Source organism: Prionailurus viverrinus, chromosome B2 (assembly GCF_022837055.1).
Source record: "Prionailurus viverrinus isolate Anna chromosome B2, UM_Priviv_1.0, whole genome shotgun sequence".
NCBI classification, from domain to species: Eukaryota; Metazoa; Chordata; class Mammalia; order Carnivora; family Felidae; genus Prionailurus; species Prionailurus viverrinus.
In genome coordinates, this window is record NC_062565.1 from 38294748 (window position 1) to 38309293 (window position 14546).

At 45.6% G+C, this 14546-nt stretch overlaps 1 protein-coding gene across 8 annotated transcripts in view; it reads left to right on the forward strand.

The window, feature by feature from the left end:
* DAAM2 (dishevelled associated activator of morphogenesis 2) overlaps nt 1-14546 on the forward strand; it is a 120198-nt gene that overhangs the window by 74971 nt on the left and 30681 nt on the right. For all 8 annotated transcript variants that reach the window (XM_047858425.1, XM_047858426.1, XM_047858424.1 and 5 more), the window contains 8 exons: nt 132-206; nt 896-990; nt 3862-4195; nt 5062-5172; nt 6366-6469; nt 7580-7646; nt 9105-9222; nt 11221-11359. In XM_047858425.1, coding sequence (XP_047714381.1) covers nt 132-206; nt 896-990; nt 3862-4195; nt 5062-5172; nt 6366-6469; nt 7580-7646; nt 9105-9222; nt 11221-11359 — 1043 coding nt within the window. The remainder of the gene's footprint in view (nt 1-131; nt 207-895; nt 991-3861; nt 4196-5061; nt 5173-6365; nt 6470-7579; nt 7647-9104; nt 9223-11220; nt 11360-14546) is intronic.

Here is a 14546-nt window from a genome sequence, read left to right on the forward strand (position 1 = left end):
GTAACTTCCCCAAACTTCTCTGCATCTAGGTGGCACTGAAAAATGAATCTGCTGACAGGGAATGAAACTCAGGAACTCAGGCCATGGGCCTGTCTTGCCAGTTGGTCAGACAGTCTTTCTTCTTGTTCCAGGAACAGGAGGACCCCAACAAGCTGGCGACCAGCTGGCCTGACTATTACATCGACCGCATCAACTCCATGGCTGCGGTGAGTAATGGCTCCTCCCTTGCCCTGGACTCCCCCTGGAAAAGCTATGGCGGAGAGTGATCTTCCCAGTTTTCTCCCTGCACTTCACACCCCACTCACTGAGGATCAGCAGCTTTCCAGTTATTCCCGAGATTTTATCATAATCCCTCCCTCTCTTGTGTGACTCTAGAGTCCCCCAACCATTTAAACACCCATTAACCAGGGTGCCAGGATGGCTCAGTCGGTTAAGTGTATGACTCTTGGTTTCAGCTCAGGTCATGATCTCATGGTTTGTGTGATCGAGCCCCACATCAGGCTCTGTGCTGAGAACACAGAGACTGCTTGGGATTCTCTCTCTCTCTCCCCCTCCCTCCTCTGTCTCTCTCTCTCTCTCTCTCTTTCTCTCAAAATAAATAAACATTAAAACAAAAACATCTATTAACCATTTGTATTTCACACAGTCTTGGGAAACAAGCTGAGCCAATAATTCTCCCCATCTCACAGATGAGGAAAGTGAAGTCTAGGACTGTAGCTTGGCTCTTCTCAGAGTCTGGTGTTCTTAGTGAATGAACCATTCCTGGAGGCCCTGCCCTTCCTGAGGCGAGGGTGGCTCCTGTGTCACACCTGGGTGTTGGGGGGGGGGGCGGTGGTTCAGGGAGCTGGGGCTCAGGCAGCCCAGCAGGACCTCTTCCCCCCTCCACCTGCCTCAGATGCAGAGTCTGTACGCTTTTGATGAGGAGGAGACAGAGATGAGGAACCAAGTTGTGGAAGACCTGAAGACGGCTCTCCGGACACAGCCCATGAGGTGACCCATTGTGTTTCCTCTTCCTACTTCCTTTGGTGGTTCCCTTCCCTTGGTGGTTCCCCTCAATTTCCTGAAGCTTCACCCAATGCTCTGCTCCCAACTCAGTCCCCTTACAGGCTCCACCCCTGGGCATCGCCTAGAGTTCCCCCCACTCAGCTGTACTTGCAACCTCCCACTCTTCCTCCCTCTGAGGAGCTGGGATGCTGCCAGAGGACAGGCATGCGGGGAGCCAGGGCAAAGAGCATGTGAATGTGGCATAAAACTTAGGTCCTGAAGAGCTATCTGAGCAGAAACTTAGGGCAGGTGCTTTTTTGTCTTGGAAAAACAGAATGGGACATAGGGTGGTGGCCTTATGGACAAGGTATAGAAGAAAGAGCTCTGCGCATGAGTGCCCCAACCTAGGGGGAGATGAGGTGTCTGTGGACAAGAATCCGCCATGTAGAGGAGGTGTGATACAGTCCAGGAAAAGGGAATGATTTCTCAAATGCTAAGAAGAAGGACCCTTCCCCTTTCCAGGACCACACTGTGTAAAGGTCCAAAGTGGGCAAAGAGCCATAGATTCTCTTTGTGCCTGGGAGCTGGCTTGCACCTGCTTGTGGGAGCTGACTGTTAAATTTTCAGCAGTTTTGCAAGCTGTTTGTTAAACGTAACTATAGTTAGAATATAACATATAAACTTACAACTAAATAAATAATATCAAAAACAAAAGTAATTAAGTACTTGAAACTTATTACTCTGTAATTACCCAGTGATCTTACTACAGTTTAGTTTTATGTATGCTCTTTACTCTTGTATTTACTCTTGAGTTTATACCCATTGTATAAGCATGGTTCTGGAAATACTGTTGACCCTGAACAAGGCAGGTATTAGGGGCGCTGACTCCCACACAGTCAAAAATCCACATATAACTTTTGACTCTCACCAAACTCAACTACTAACAGTCTACCATTGACCAGCAGCCTTACCAATAACATAAACAGTTGATCAACACATATTTATAAGTTATATGTATTATATACAGTATTCTTATAGTAAGGTAAGCTAGAGAGAAGAAAATGTTAAGAAAATCTTAAGGAAAATACATTTATAGTATTGTACTGTGTTTGTTGAAAAAAATTCCCGTAGAAGTGGACCTATGCCGTTCAAACCCGTGTTATTCAAGGGCCAACAGTACAATAAACATCTCTTGGAAGGCAGGCATCTCTTTCCAACTTCCCAACTCCACATTCAAAGATGTCACATAGATATCTTTGAAATCAGCTATGTTAGCAGTATTTATACCATGGAAATTGGAAAACACTACAATCGGGCCTTTTCTTCCTTTCTTCAGAGAGCCAGGTGTTAAATGTTTACCAGTGGGTCTGCCTGAGTGAGTGAGTGAGTGAGTGAGTGAGTGAGTGAGTGGTCTGGGCTGAGCTTCCTACTTCCGGAGCCTGAAACTAAAGCCTCAGGAGAATGGGAGTGCCTTAATCTTTCTGGCTGCTCAGGTGTGGGTGGGAGGCTGGTATGGGAAGGGGACGCAGGAAGGATGAGGACATCGGGAAGGAGAGGGGTTGAGAGAAGGCTTCCAGGTTTGTCTTCCACCTCAATTTATTTTTCTTTCCTTTAATAAAATTCTGATTAAGTTACACACAGTCATGGTGGAAATTCCGTGGTATACAGAAAACATATAATAGAAACAAATATACCCATTTTAACAACTTATTTTGAGAGTATATTCTATTTTGTAGGCATATCTATATAATAATATGGAAGTACAACAAATACACTTGGGATCAAACATATTAATTAGATAAAACGTCTCCCTCAGTTCCATTTATGACCTTTCCTTAGATCATTATTCTTCCACTAAATCAAGTGTTCAAAGCCTCTTGTGTATGTGTGCATGTGCACACGTGTGCCATGAATGGCTCTGGCACTGGATGAAACCTAATGACTGCTTATCCGAATGATGTTTTTAAATAATAAAGTAGATAAAAATAGATAAGATTAAAAATAAACCAATTAAATGGAAACACAGTTAACCAAATATTAAACATTTGTGAGGTAGCAATATATGTGCTGCTTTATGCCTTCAAGAGCAAGAACTAGCAGCTACCATAATTTCGAAGTGCTGATACTTATAACAATTATAATTTGATATGAAAATAGCTGATTTCTTTGAGTGACAAAGTCACAGATTCTGATAATAGCCACAGTGTATTGCCTACATTCATCAGCAAAGGAAATGGTACATTTCACATAGAGGTTACCAAAAATAAAAGTCTAACTTTTTTTTTCCTCCATCCAAGTTCATAGACCCCTGCATGTTAGCCATAGACCCCTTAGGAGGACACAGACTCCAGATTAAGAACCCCTGAACTAAATGGTTTTTAATGCTTTCTGTTACCATTCAAGATAACTTAGCTATTTTCTTAAGGATCTCTTGAAGAGCACCTTTCTTAGCCTTGGTCCTGTGACTCAGTGACTCTGATGCATCCCCCACCCACCCCCATCTGGAAGTCCTCTTTGTCTTCTGACTGTATTTGTGTTAATTCCCATCCTCACTGGAGATGAATTTTCAGGTTTAACAGCTATGATAATTACAGTGATAATTACTACGGTCATTCCCTTCACGTATACCCCATCGTAGCTATGCAACTGTCAGTTAATGACCTGCAAATTCATGGTATTTAAGGTGCAAATAAGGCATGAGTCTGCTGTGAGGGTGATAGGATTTCAGTGCTTTAGGAAAACTCTATAAATGAACCAAGTGGCTACTGTAGGTAGGACAACCGTGGTCGCAGGTTAACAGGGTAACTATTGGCAAATGTTACAGAATAATATGCAAATTTGGTATATCGGTTGTGCTGATGGCTCTGGCCTGGACAGGTTTGTGACACGCTTCATTGAACTGGAGGGTTTGACTTGTCTGCTGAATTTCCTCCGGAGCATGGATCACGCTACTTGTGAAAGTCGCATCCACACCTCCCTCATCGGTTGCATCAAGGCTCTGATGAACAACTCCCAGGGGCGGGCACATGTGCTGGCGCAGCCGGAAGCCATCAGCACCATTGCACAGAGCCTGCGCACAGAGAACAGCAAGACCAAGGTGGCCGTGCTGGAGATCCTGGGTGCTGTGTGCTTGGTGCCCGGAGGCCACAAGAAGGTGCTTCAGGCCATGCTACACTACCAGGTGTATGCAGCTGAGCGGACACGCTTTCAGGTGAGGGGCTAGCCCCTAGTGGGGGCTTCCTTAGAAAGACTTAAGGGCCCCTAAGAGATATAGGTTTGGCTGAGAAAATGGACTCCTCACTGGACTTTGGGTTCTTTGAGGCTGGACTATTGGTCTGTGGCTCTACATCTCTGAGCCCTGTGCCTGGCTAATCATAGGGGCTCATCAAAGTTGAACCGAATGCAGTTGCGGGGGCTAAGATTTTAGGTCCTCTGCCTGGGCCAGTGCTTACTGTGGGCACCCCAGGAAGAATGCTAGAAGCTCATGCCATGCTTTTTTCTTCTCCCTGGCCTGCCCCAGAAAAGTAATGAGATAGTAAGTATAAAGTGTCTTATGTAGACTAAGTATCAACAGATCTGAAATGTCACTGTAGTACAAACTCCATGGTTTATCTACCAGTATAGGCTATTTGTTTATTCTGTCATCAAACATTTTTAAGCACCTACTTTGTGCAGAAATTGGGCCCTGACCTTTTGCAGAAGATGCCGAAGAGGTAAAAGGCAGTGTCCGTGCTGTCACGAAGCTGGGCAGGAAGATTTATGAACCATAAACAGCTAGAGCTGTAACAGCTGTAAAGTGCCAAGGCAGCACTTCGGCACTGCCCCCACAATATAAACTAAGTCACGGAGGTGAGTAGAGAGGAGGCAAGGCAGAACTGAGACAGAGGTGTGGAGAGGCAAAGGATGGTTCTTGGAAAAGCTGAGCTTTTGGGAAGGTCCGAGGTAAGCTGGATAGATGGGGTAGAGAGAGTGTAGGGGGTATGCTAGGCAGCTAGAATGGCGGGGGCGCACATGCAGAGGCAGGACTTATAAGATCCTGAACCTGCCTTTCCTCTTTGGTCCTGCCTTTCCATCCAGACACTGCTGAATGAGCTAGACCGAAGTTTGGGCCGGTACCGGGATGAAGTGAATCTGAAAACAGCCATCATGTCCTTCATCAACGCTGTCCTCAATGCTGGAGCTGGAGAGGTGAGGCATCTCTTGCCCTTACTGTTTGTGGACTTTCTGGATCCCGGGGTAGTATGTGCAAGTGCCTCCTGGACAAGTGGCAGAGAAAAGGGGCCAAGACTGCTGGTTGGTGTGGTTTCTACTATCAGCATTGTCTTCAGATTATCTTTATCAACTCTTGCCTCCTTCACTTGGGGCTGAGAAAGAATAGCTTGTCATGTACCTTACTGTCATGAGGGGTTCTTAGGGAGATTCTTACATGGGTAACATCATGCATTATGTGTAGTCTGGACAAACCTCAAGCTTGGCTGGCTGATGCTGGCTTCTCATTTATGGAAGGAGGGCAAGTGTTGGTTCTTCTTTCTAGAGCTTTCTAAAGACCTACTTCTGGACTCATTTCCGAGTTGGCTTCTCATGCCCTCTGGCACCTTCTTTTAGGGGGCATGGCTCCTGATTTTCCTTCCTTTGGGGTCAGATTGGGATTCTCAGGCCATAAAAACAGCAACAGTTGAAGAAGACCTTGAAAAGCAGGTGAACTCCCCAAATGCTAAGGGGATCAGATACACCGATCAAAGTCAGTTTGTTGAAGGACAAAAAGGGGCAATTTAATGATCTCTACTTTTCCCTCTTTTTTGCTAGCATGCTTTTCTTGCATCCAGTCCTGATGAGCTGAGTTAGGTGGGGTGGGTTGGGGGAATAATCTGTCCCTAAGATGCTGATATCACCTTGGTCAATACTAGCTATTATGACTAACATTTGTTCTGATTAGTTGGTGACCATACTTCATTAGGTAATTTTTAATGAATATCACCCCTGTAGGTAAGTAATATCATTCCCATTTTAAAGATGAGGAAACTAAGGCTCTCCCAAAGTCACAAAACTAGTGAGTGTCAGAGCAGGGATTTAAACCAAGATTTATCTGATGTCAGAGTTTATATTCTACATCACTCTACAGTGATGCTCTTTGATGCCGAAGGCTGAGAAAATTGGTAAGAGATTTACAGAAGTGAAGCAGGAAACCTAATGGGAGTAAATAACAAGGTCAAAGGTGTCTCCTCCCGCCCTTTCTTGAAACTCTGGGACTAGAAGTAGTTCCAGATGGGTTGTTGCAGGTGGTGTGGGATGATGACTGGAGTAGTGATGAGGGGGCCACTGGGGACTTTTGTTGAAGAGACACAAGCTGATGAGTCTGTTCCTCCCTTGGGGACCCCCAGGATAATCTGGAGTTCCGCCTACATCTACGGTACGAGTTCCTGATGCTGGGAATCCAGCCTGTGATTGACAAACTCCGGCAGCACGAGAATGCCATCCTGGACAAGTAAGGCTCAGCCACCTGTCCCCACTGCAGATGTATGGGAACAGTACCTCAGTTGGGGATGATCAGGACTTTCAAGGAGGCTGACCTTCCCACTGGAGACCCCCTGCCATACCCAGTATCAATGCAGAATCAGCTCTGGGGGGGGGGGGAGGAGGTGGACAGCAATCCCACCTCCTTGCCCCAGATCCTACCTGTGTCCCTGCCTCCTCTCTTTGCTGACCCTCTTTCTCAGCTCTTATGTTATAGGCAGGTGAACCCAGTAGTCCTCAACCATGGCAGTACCTCCTTCCCAGGGGGCATTTGGAAATGTGGGGGTGTTCTTTGGTTTTAAGACTGGCTGGTTGGGAGATACTAACTGGTATTGGCTGTTGGAAACCAGGAGTGCTAAACATCCTGTAGAGCACTCCTGCTTAGCAAGGAAATGCCCCAGCCCAAATAAAATTCCAGATAAAGGTCCTTGTTGATGAAAGGGTGCAATTAAATTCCTATATGTTCCCAGTGAACTCTGTCCCCTCTGGTTCTGTCCCATTGATATAGACTATTTTGTTGTCCTGGGTCTTAAGGGAAACAGGATAGATCCTTTTGAATTGGAGTTAGGGAGTGGTTGGGGTAGAAAATGAGAGAGTTTGGCTTTGAGAGCTCATAGGGACAGTATGAGAACACTGGTGATGGCAGGGCAGTGGTCCTTGACTAGGGGCAATTTTACTCCCAGAGGACATTTGGCTATGCCTGGAGACATTTTTGAAGGTGAGGGCTGCTACTGGCGTCTAGGGGGTAGAGATCAGAAATGCTGTTGAACCTTCTACATCTCACAACTAAGCTTCCCACAACCAAGGATAATCTAGCTGCAGATGTCAATAGTGCCCAAACTGAGCAAGATTGATCCTAGGGTAATGGGACCCTGGGCTGGCCTCCCTGAGGAAGGGACATGGGATTCTATTAAAGAGGAGAGTGTTGGCCTACAGAAAGGTGGCTTCTGTCTGGTTTTTCCTTGTCCTCACTGAATGAAGCTTTCAGATTTACTTGGTTGGGGGCTCAATGGGACTTAACCCTCAACCACGGATGTCATGGAGGTAATATCTAGTCTCTCTATCCCCCCATCCTATCTAGGCATTTAGACTTCTTCGAGATGGTCCGGAATGAGGATGACTTGGAACTAGCCAGGAGGTTTGACATGGTGAGGAGCCTGAAGGGATGGGGTGACTGCAGGGTGGGGGGTCCCAGATGACCCCACAAGCATCTTCTCTGGATCCTGTGCTGTGATAGGTCCAGTGTTGGCTGGCTTCCCTGGTGAGTGGTCCCCATGGCTAAGTCCTACTTCTGGAGCCCAGCAGTGTGTTGGCTCTGTGGGGCCTCACCTGGTAGGGCATCTCCCCTGCTGGGAGATCGCAACCCCCAAAGGAAAGAGAGCCAGTTCCTACGTATGATTAGTCTCAAATGCCTCTCCTGGGCTTTTCTCCCTGCCTTCCAGCGACTTCCCTGAGTCACCTTTCCCCATCACTAACCAGATCATGCTTCACCAACCAAATTGACTTTTTATTTAGGCCTCAGTAATCCTGAAAATACACAGTTTGGCTGCTTAAATAATGTATTAGAAAAGCTCTACCCAAATAGAAACCTACTTCTGGTGGTGCAGCAGTCACCAGGCCCCATCCCGTTATATTGTCACAAAAGCCCTGATTCACAGATAAGCAGACTGAGATTAGCTTGCCTGCTGCCACACAGTGAGAGAGTAGATCTTGGATCTGAACCCCAGTTGTGTGCAGCTATTCTACATGGTTCTTGAGTTGTGTATGCCCATTTCTCTTGGTTTAACTAATAGTTCTCAGCCAGGAGTGACTTTGCTCCCTCCTCCCTCTGTGGACATTGGCAACGTCTGGAGACATTTTTCGTTATCGTGACTGGTGTGAGGTGGATGCCACTGGCATTTGATTGGTTTTGGCCAAGAATGTTGCAGAACAGCCTACAGGGAACAGGACAGCTCCCTACAACAAAGAATGATCCAGTTCAAGGTGCCAATAGTGCTGAGGTTGAGAAATCCTGCTTCATATAATTAGGACATCTTCCTCCTCCTTTTCTCTGAATCTCTCTCTCTCTCTCTTTAATATTTATTTATTTTTGAGAAAGAGAGAGAGAGAGAGAGAGCAGGAGTGAGCAGAGAGAGAGGGAGACACAGAATCTGAAGCAGGCTCCAGGCTCTGAGCTGTCAGCACAGAGCCTGACACAGGGCTCGAACTCACAAACCATGAGATTGTGACCTGAGCCAAAGTGGGACACTTAACCAACTGAGACACCCAGGTACCCCAGTCTCTCTATTTTTTTAAGTTTATTTATTTTTGAGAGAGGGGGAGCGGGGGGGTGGGGGGCACAATCCCAAGGAGGCTCCATGCTACCAGCACAGAGTCTGACAGGGGGCTTGAACCCATGAACCGTGAGATCATGACTTGAGCCAAAATCAAGAGTTGGACACCTGAGCCACCCAGGCACCTCTCTATGCCTCTCTTTTTAAGCCTGGGCCAGAAGCAGGAGAAGGAGCATTGTCCTGGGAAATGGGGTGCAGTGGATAGAAGCAGGGTTTTCTCCCCTCTTCTGCTGCTTGCCCCCTCCCCATTCACTGTTCCCTCCACTCCCTCAGGTCCACATCGACACCAAGAGTGCTTCTCAAATGTTCGAGCTGATCCACAAGAAGCTAAAGCACACGGAGGCCTATCCCTGCTTGCTGTCTGTCCTGCACCACTGCCTGCAGATGCCCTGTGAGTAGCCCACACTTGCCACTTCCTCAGCCGGCCTGAGCCTTGGCCGGGGACAGGTTGAGACAGGGTGTCAGGACCTCTTTGGCTTGGTGAGTCTGCCTGGGTCTCCCTCCGCACATGCCCCTGGGAGACTTGGCCACAGGACTCAGGCCCTTTCTCTTGCCTCCCTCTTTGAGGTCAGGACATCCTCTGTCACCCAGGGGAGATGCTGGGGTCTTGGCCCTGAGCAATGCTAACGTCCTGGTCTAGCAAGCAGTAGCTTGATCGTTGCAAAATCAAATAGCTCTGGCTGTTAGCTAACGACAGGTGAGCGGTCAGTCCTTTTGGGGAGCTCCAAAAAAGAAGTTTTGTGGTTGGGGGAGTAACACAGGTATACACTGAGCATGCCTGTTTTCAGGGTTTTATCAGCTCCTCCATCTAGGCGTTGTGAGCTCCACTTTATCACACTTGTCCCTGCTTCTCTTTACAAATATCGAATGTCAGCATCTAAGCTTAGCAGATGCTAAGCTCTTAAGATCCAGGGGTGCACAATGACTTAATAAATCACACACAATCACTAATAGCCACCCCAGCATGAAATTTGAAATGAGCTATAACTGTACCATTTGGTATTTAAGCTCTTCACAAAATTGAATATTTGGAAGGCTAGCGTGGCCAAACTTCATGATCTAGGCTGACTCTCCAGTGCTGATGATGCTGGCATTGGTATTCATGGTGATGGTGGCAATAACTACAGCTTACTATGTACTACCTCTGGGCCATGTGTGATGCGAGGTTCTCTGGCACAGTGTCTCTAAGCATCAAAACGATTTAAGGAGTGTACATTATTATAGCCGATCCACGGTGTATGAACTTGAGGCTGGGTGAGTCTGTACATATGACAGAATTTTTGTTTCTTTGGGGTCATGGCTTTAGATGAAACATGTTCTACTTCTCTGAGCCAGTGACCTGGCTTTACCCTGCTTTCCTGGGTGAAAGACCAATATAAAACTATACCACTTTGCAATTCCTGTGGCAGTGAAGTGATAGAAAGGAAAATGGCCACAGTGGCCTAGACCAGGGAGCTATCCATTGTCCAAAGCTCAGTTGAGAGATCTTTGTGGAAGACATAGGAAATCCCTGAGAAACCCAACTTCTCACGAGTTTTTGTGTGTGGTGTTCCATGGGCAATGCAGAGGGTCTCTTTTGCCTCCAAATGGGGCTTTGCAGACATGACCTTCTAACTCGTAAGCTTGTGGTTTGACTTTGAGGTCAGGATCATGCTGGTTGATCTCCCTTGGTGGTCAGTTGAGACAAAGTACTTGGGCTCAAGAACTGAGGAAGAGAGGCTTGTGGCTAGCGCATGAAAAGAAAGGCCATGTCCCACCAGATCATGATGACAGGGGATGTGAGTGGGGCCCTGTGAGATCAGGCACCACGTGTAAGCCTTTGCCTTCATAGTTCAGGGTCACCTTCACCAAGAAATCTGCCTGGATTCCATTAGCACTGTTCCAACCCACTCTGTCTCTCAGTGCATGCCTGTAATTAGTTTCCATTCATCTTTCACTGTAGAACAACAGCACAGATAATCCTAAAACCTTTTCTTTTTTTAAATTTCCCTGGAGACTTCATTATTTAGCAGGTAATATTTTGGAGCAGATTTACTTTCTGAAAGGTGCTTTTTTTAGATAATGTAAAAGACAATTTGCATTCCCAAGGCATAGGCTACTCAGGGTACCTACAGGGAAGGAAGGCAGCCAGGTAGCACTTCAGGGAGTAGAAAAATATGTCTAGAGCATTGACACTTTTATAGTCAGTTGCAGATCATCAAGAAACGACCAGATTTGTGAGTCTCCATCATCAGCATCAGCAGCATCAGTGCCTCCCCCAGCAGACTGGGAGCTTGCCAAGGGAGGGAGAGGGCATGCCTCACCAGCCCGGGCCCAGGCAGTGACTCTGGGGCCTGGCCTCAGGGGAGCTCCCAGGCTCAGTAAAGATACGATGCCTATTGTTCCTCAGACAAGCGGAATGGTGGCTACTTCCAGCAGTGGCAGCTCCTGGACCGCATCCTTCAGCAGATTGTCCTCCAGGATGAGAGGGGTGTGGACCCTGACCTGGCTCCCTTGGAGAACTTCAACGTCAAGAACATCGTCAACATGTGAGCAGTGACCAGCTCCTACCTGTCTTCCTCCTCCTTCCCCATCTCTCTCCTGCTTGGAGTCTCACCAGTGAAACCTCTACTCCCTCTCTCAAACCACATACCTCCAAATGCTCCTTAAGCAGCATTGTCCAACAGAACTCTCTGAGATAATGGAAATGTTCTATGTCTGCACTGTCCAAACATGGCCACTGAGCACTTGTCATGTGGATAGTGTGGCTGAGGAACTGAATTAAAATTTTTATTTTGGTTTAATTAAATTCGGATAGCCATATGACATGGTTAGACTATCACATTGAACAGCACAGATTTATAAGGGGTGTGCTCAACTTTTAATGATCCATTGCATGGAGTGGATAGAGGAAGAATTTAAACATATAAACTATGGGGCGCCTGGGTGGCTCAGTTAGTTAAGCGTCCAGCTTCGGCTGAGGTCATGATCTCATGGCTTGTGGGTTTGAATCCCACGTTGGGCCCTGTGCTGACAGCGTGGAGCTTGGAGCCTGCCTCAGATTCTGTGTCTCCTTCTCTGCCTGCCCATCCCCCACTTGTACTCTGTGTCTGTCTCTGTCTGTCTTTCAAAAATTAATAAACATTAAAAGTTTTTAATAAACAACCATATTAACTATGGTCTATGGGCTAACTCCAATCCTCCTGCTTCCTTCAGTATGACCCATGAGCTAAGAATGGTTTTTACATTTTAAAAGTTTTTAAAAACAAACAAGAATATGTGACAGAGACTGTACCTGGTATACAAAACCTAAAATATTTATTCTGATCCTTTAGAGAAAGTTTGCTGACCACTAAGAGCATGGCAATTTAACTAAGGCTATTGGACAAGGATGTCAGAGCCTAAGGTCATCTGGCTTATCTTTGACGCTGTGTATAGATAAACACAGAGAACCAAGTTTAAAGTCACATCAATTAATGACAGATTCACATCTGTTAACACAGTTTTTTTAATTTTAAACTTTTACTTTCTTTTTTCAAGTGTTTATTTTAATTTCCAGTTAACCTGCAGTGTAATATTCGTTTCAGGTGTGCAATGTAGTGATTCAACACTTCCATACATCACCTGGTGCTTCTCATGACAGGTGAGACAGGTGAGGAGTGACAGGTGCACTCCTTAATCCCCATCACCTGTTTCACACATTCGCCCACCCATCTCCCCTCTGGTAACCATCAGTTTGTACTCTATAGTTAAGAGTCTCTCTTAACTCTGTGTTTTACCTTTTGCTCATTTGCTTTGTTTTTTAAATTTCATATATGAGTGAAATCATCTGGTATTTGTCTTTCTCTGACTTATTTCCTTAGCATGATACTGTCTACCTCCATCCATGTCATTGCAAATGGGAAGATTTCATTCATTTTATGGCTAAGTTGTACAATGGAATATGTGTGTGCATACATATACATATATATCTCACATCTTTATCCGTTCATCAATCGATGGACCTGGGCTGCTTCTATATCTTGGCTACTGTAGATAATGCTGCTGTAAATGAAAGTCTGAGCCAGTTGCCCTTTAAAGAGATAAACCGGCTCTCAAGGATTCATTATATCACATTCCAAGGCCAGGTGGAAAATGATTTTTGAACTATTCATGCTACTGTTTTCTTTTGTACAAGTAGTTGGATATTGATGTGGTTAATCCTACCTGGTATGCTGGACAAATGCAACTAGCAAAGTAATCAAAATGTAGCTTTATTCTTATTTTTGTTTTTGTTTTCTATTAATTCTTTACACTATTTAGTGGGGGAAGCTTTTCCTCTGCCAGGGGATTAAAATGCCTCAGCTCCAATAAAGTTTTTGCTTCTTCTTGGGCAGTGGAAGTCCTAAGATCATTTTAAGCCACCAATATAGTCTCCAATCTGCACCTAGAAGAACTGGTCCCAGATGTAAAGAACCGTGTGAATTCTAGATTTGATTTAGCCTTTAGCCTTAAACCTCTCTCTTCCTCTCTCTTCCTTCCAGCTGGGGCTGGAAGCTGCAGTGGAAAGGATCTGTGTGATGATTGGCTTTCTTTCTCTGTTTCTCTTCTAATAACCCTTTCCACACACCACTTTTCTGTTAGCTAACTAGTTTCTAACCCTGATAAGGCAGTGTGGGGGCAGGAAGCAGAAGGGCACAAGGTCTTTCTTGATCAGGTAACTAAGTGAACAGGCTTTCTATTCTCTGGCCTTAGAACATGGGTAAAGACATGAATTATTTCTGGATCTTCTACTTCTTTGCTGCATGCCTCTCTATAAAACCCTGGTCACTGGCCATTTAAGGTTTTTTGTTTCTTTCTTTTTGCCCCCTGGGGCTGGTTGGTACCATCCCTTCAGTCACCTCCTGATTCACTGGCAATCCAATGCACAGGCACAGTGTTGAAATATCCAATTTTCTGCTATATGGACATCTTGGACAGGACTTAAAATGACATCAGCCCAGTTTCCCCATGATGCTCACATTTGGTCCTTGAGGAACCCTCATGCAATCTCTGTACCAAAAAACTCTAGGAGTGCTGGCTGGTCCCAGCAAAGCACCACTCTCCTGGTTAATGTTTCCTCATTCTTTGGACCTGCCTGGCACCAAGTCATACCCAAGTCTACCATACCTCCCTCCCAACGTCAGGGAATGTGAGCCCAAACTCTCTGAGTGGGTCCAAAAAAGCCACCGGATGGTGGTGAAGGAGGTAGCACCCCCAAGAAAGACAGCAATGGCTTTTTCCAAAGACATCTCTTCACAAATTATGTCCCTTTTCATACTCTGCCCCCTCTTAGATCTTGATCTGGTGAAGAAAGCCAAGATTCATGATTTTCATATTTTCAGAGTTACAAAAAAAATGATTATTGGTATCTCACCTCTACTACACTTTGGTGTCCAGGTAATAGCTTTAACCCCCATTACAAGAATTTGACATGAGTGAGGAGCATCTGTGATTTCGATATATCCCTCTTCACCCTCAGCGTATACATCCTGTGTTGCTGGGATGGGCAATTTCTCTTGTTCTTACACATTGGTCTTTGGAAGTCTGGAGCATGGTAAGGCTAACATTTTTATCTATCTCAGTGCAAAAAAATTATTTTTACAAAGAGATACAAGTCATTAGAAAACTAAAGGAAGCCTGAGATTTAGTCCCAGTTCTACCATTAGTCAAGCTATTGTCTTCATATCTGGTCTCAAGAGCTTAAACTGTATCATG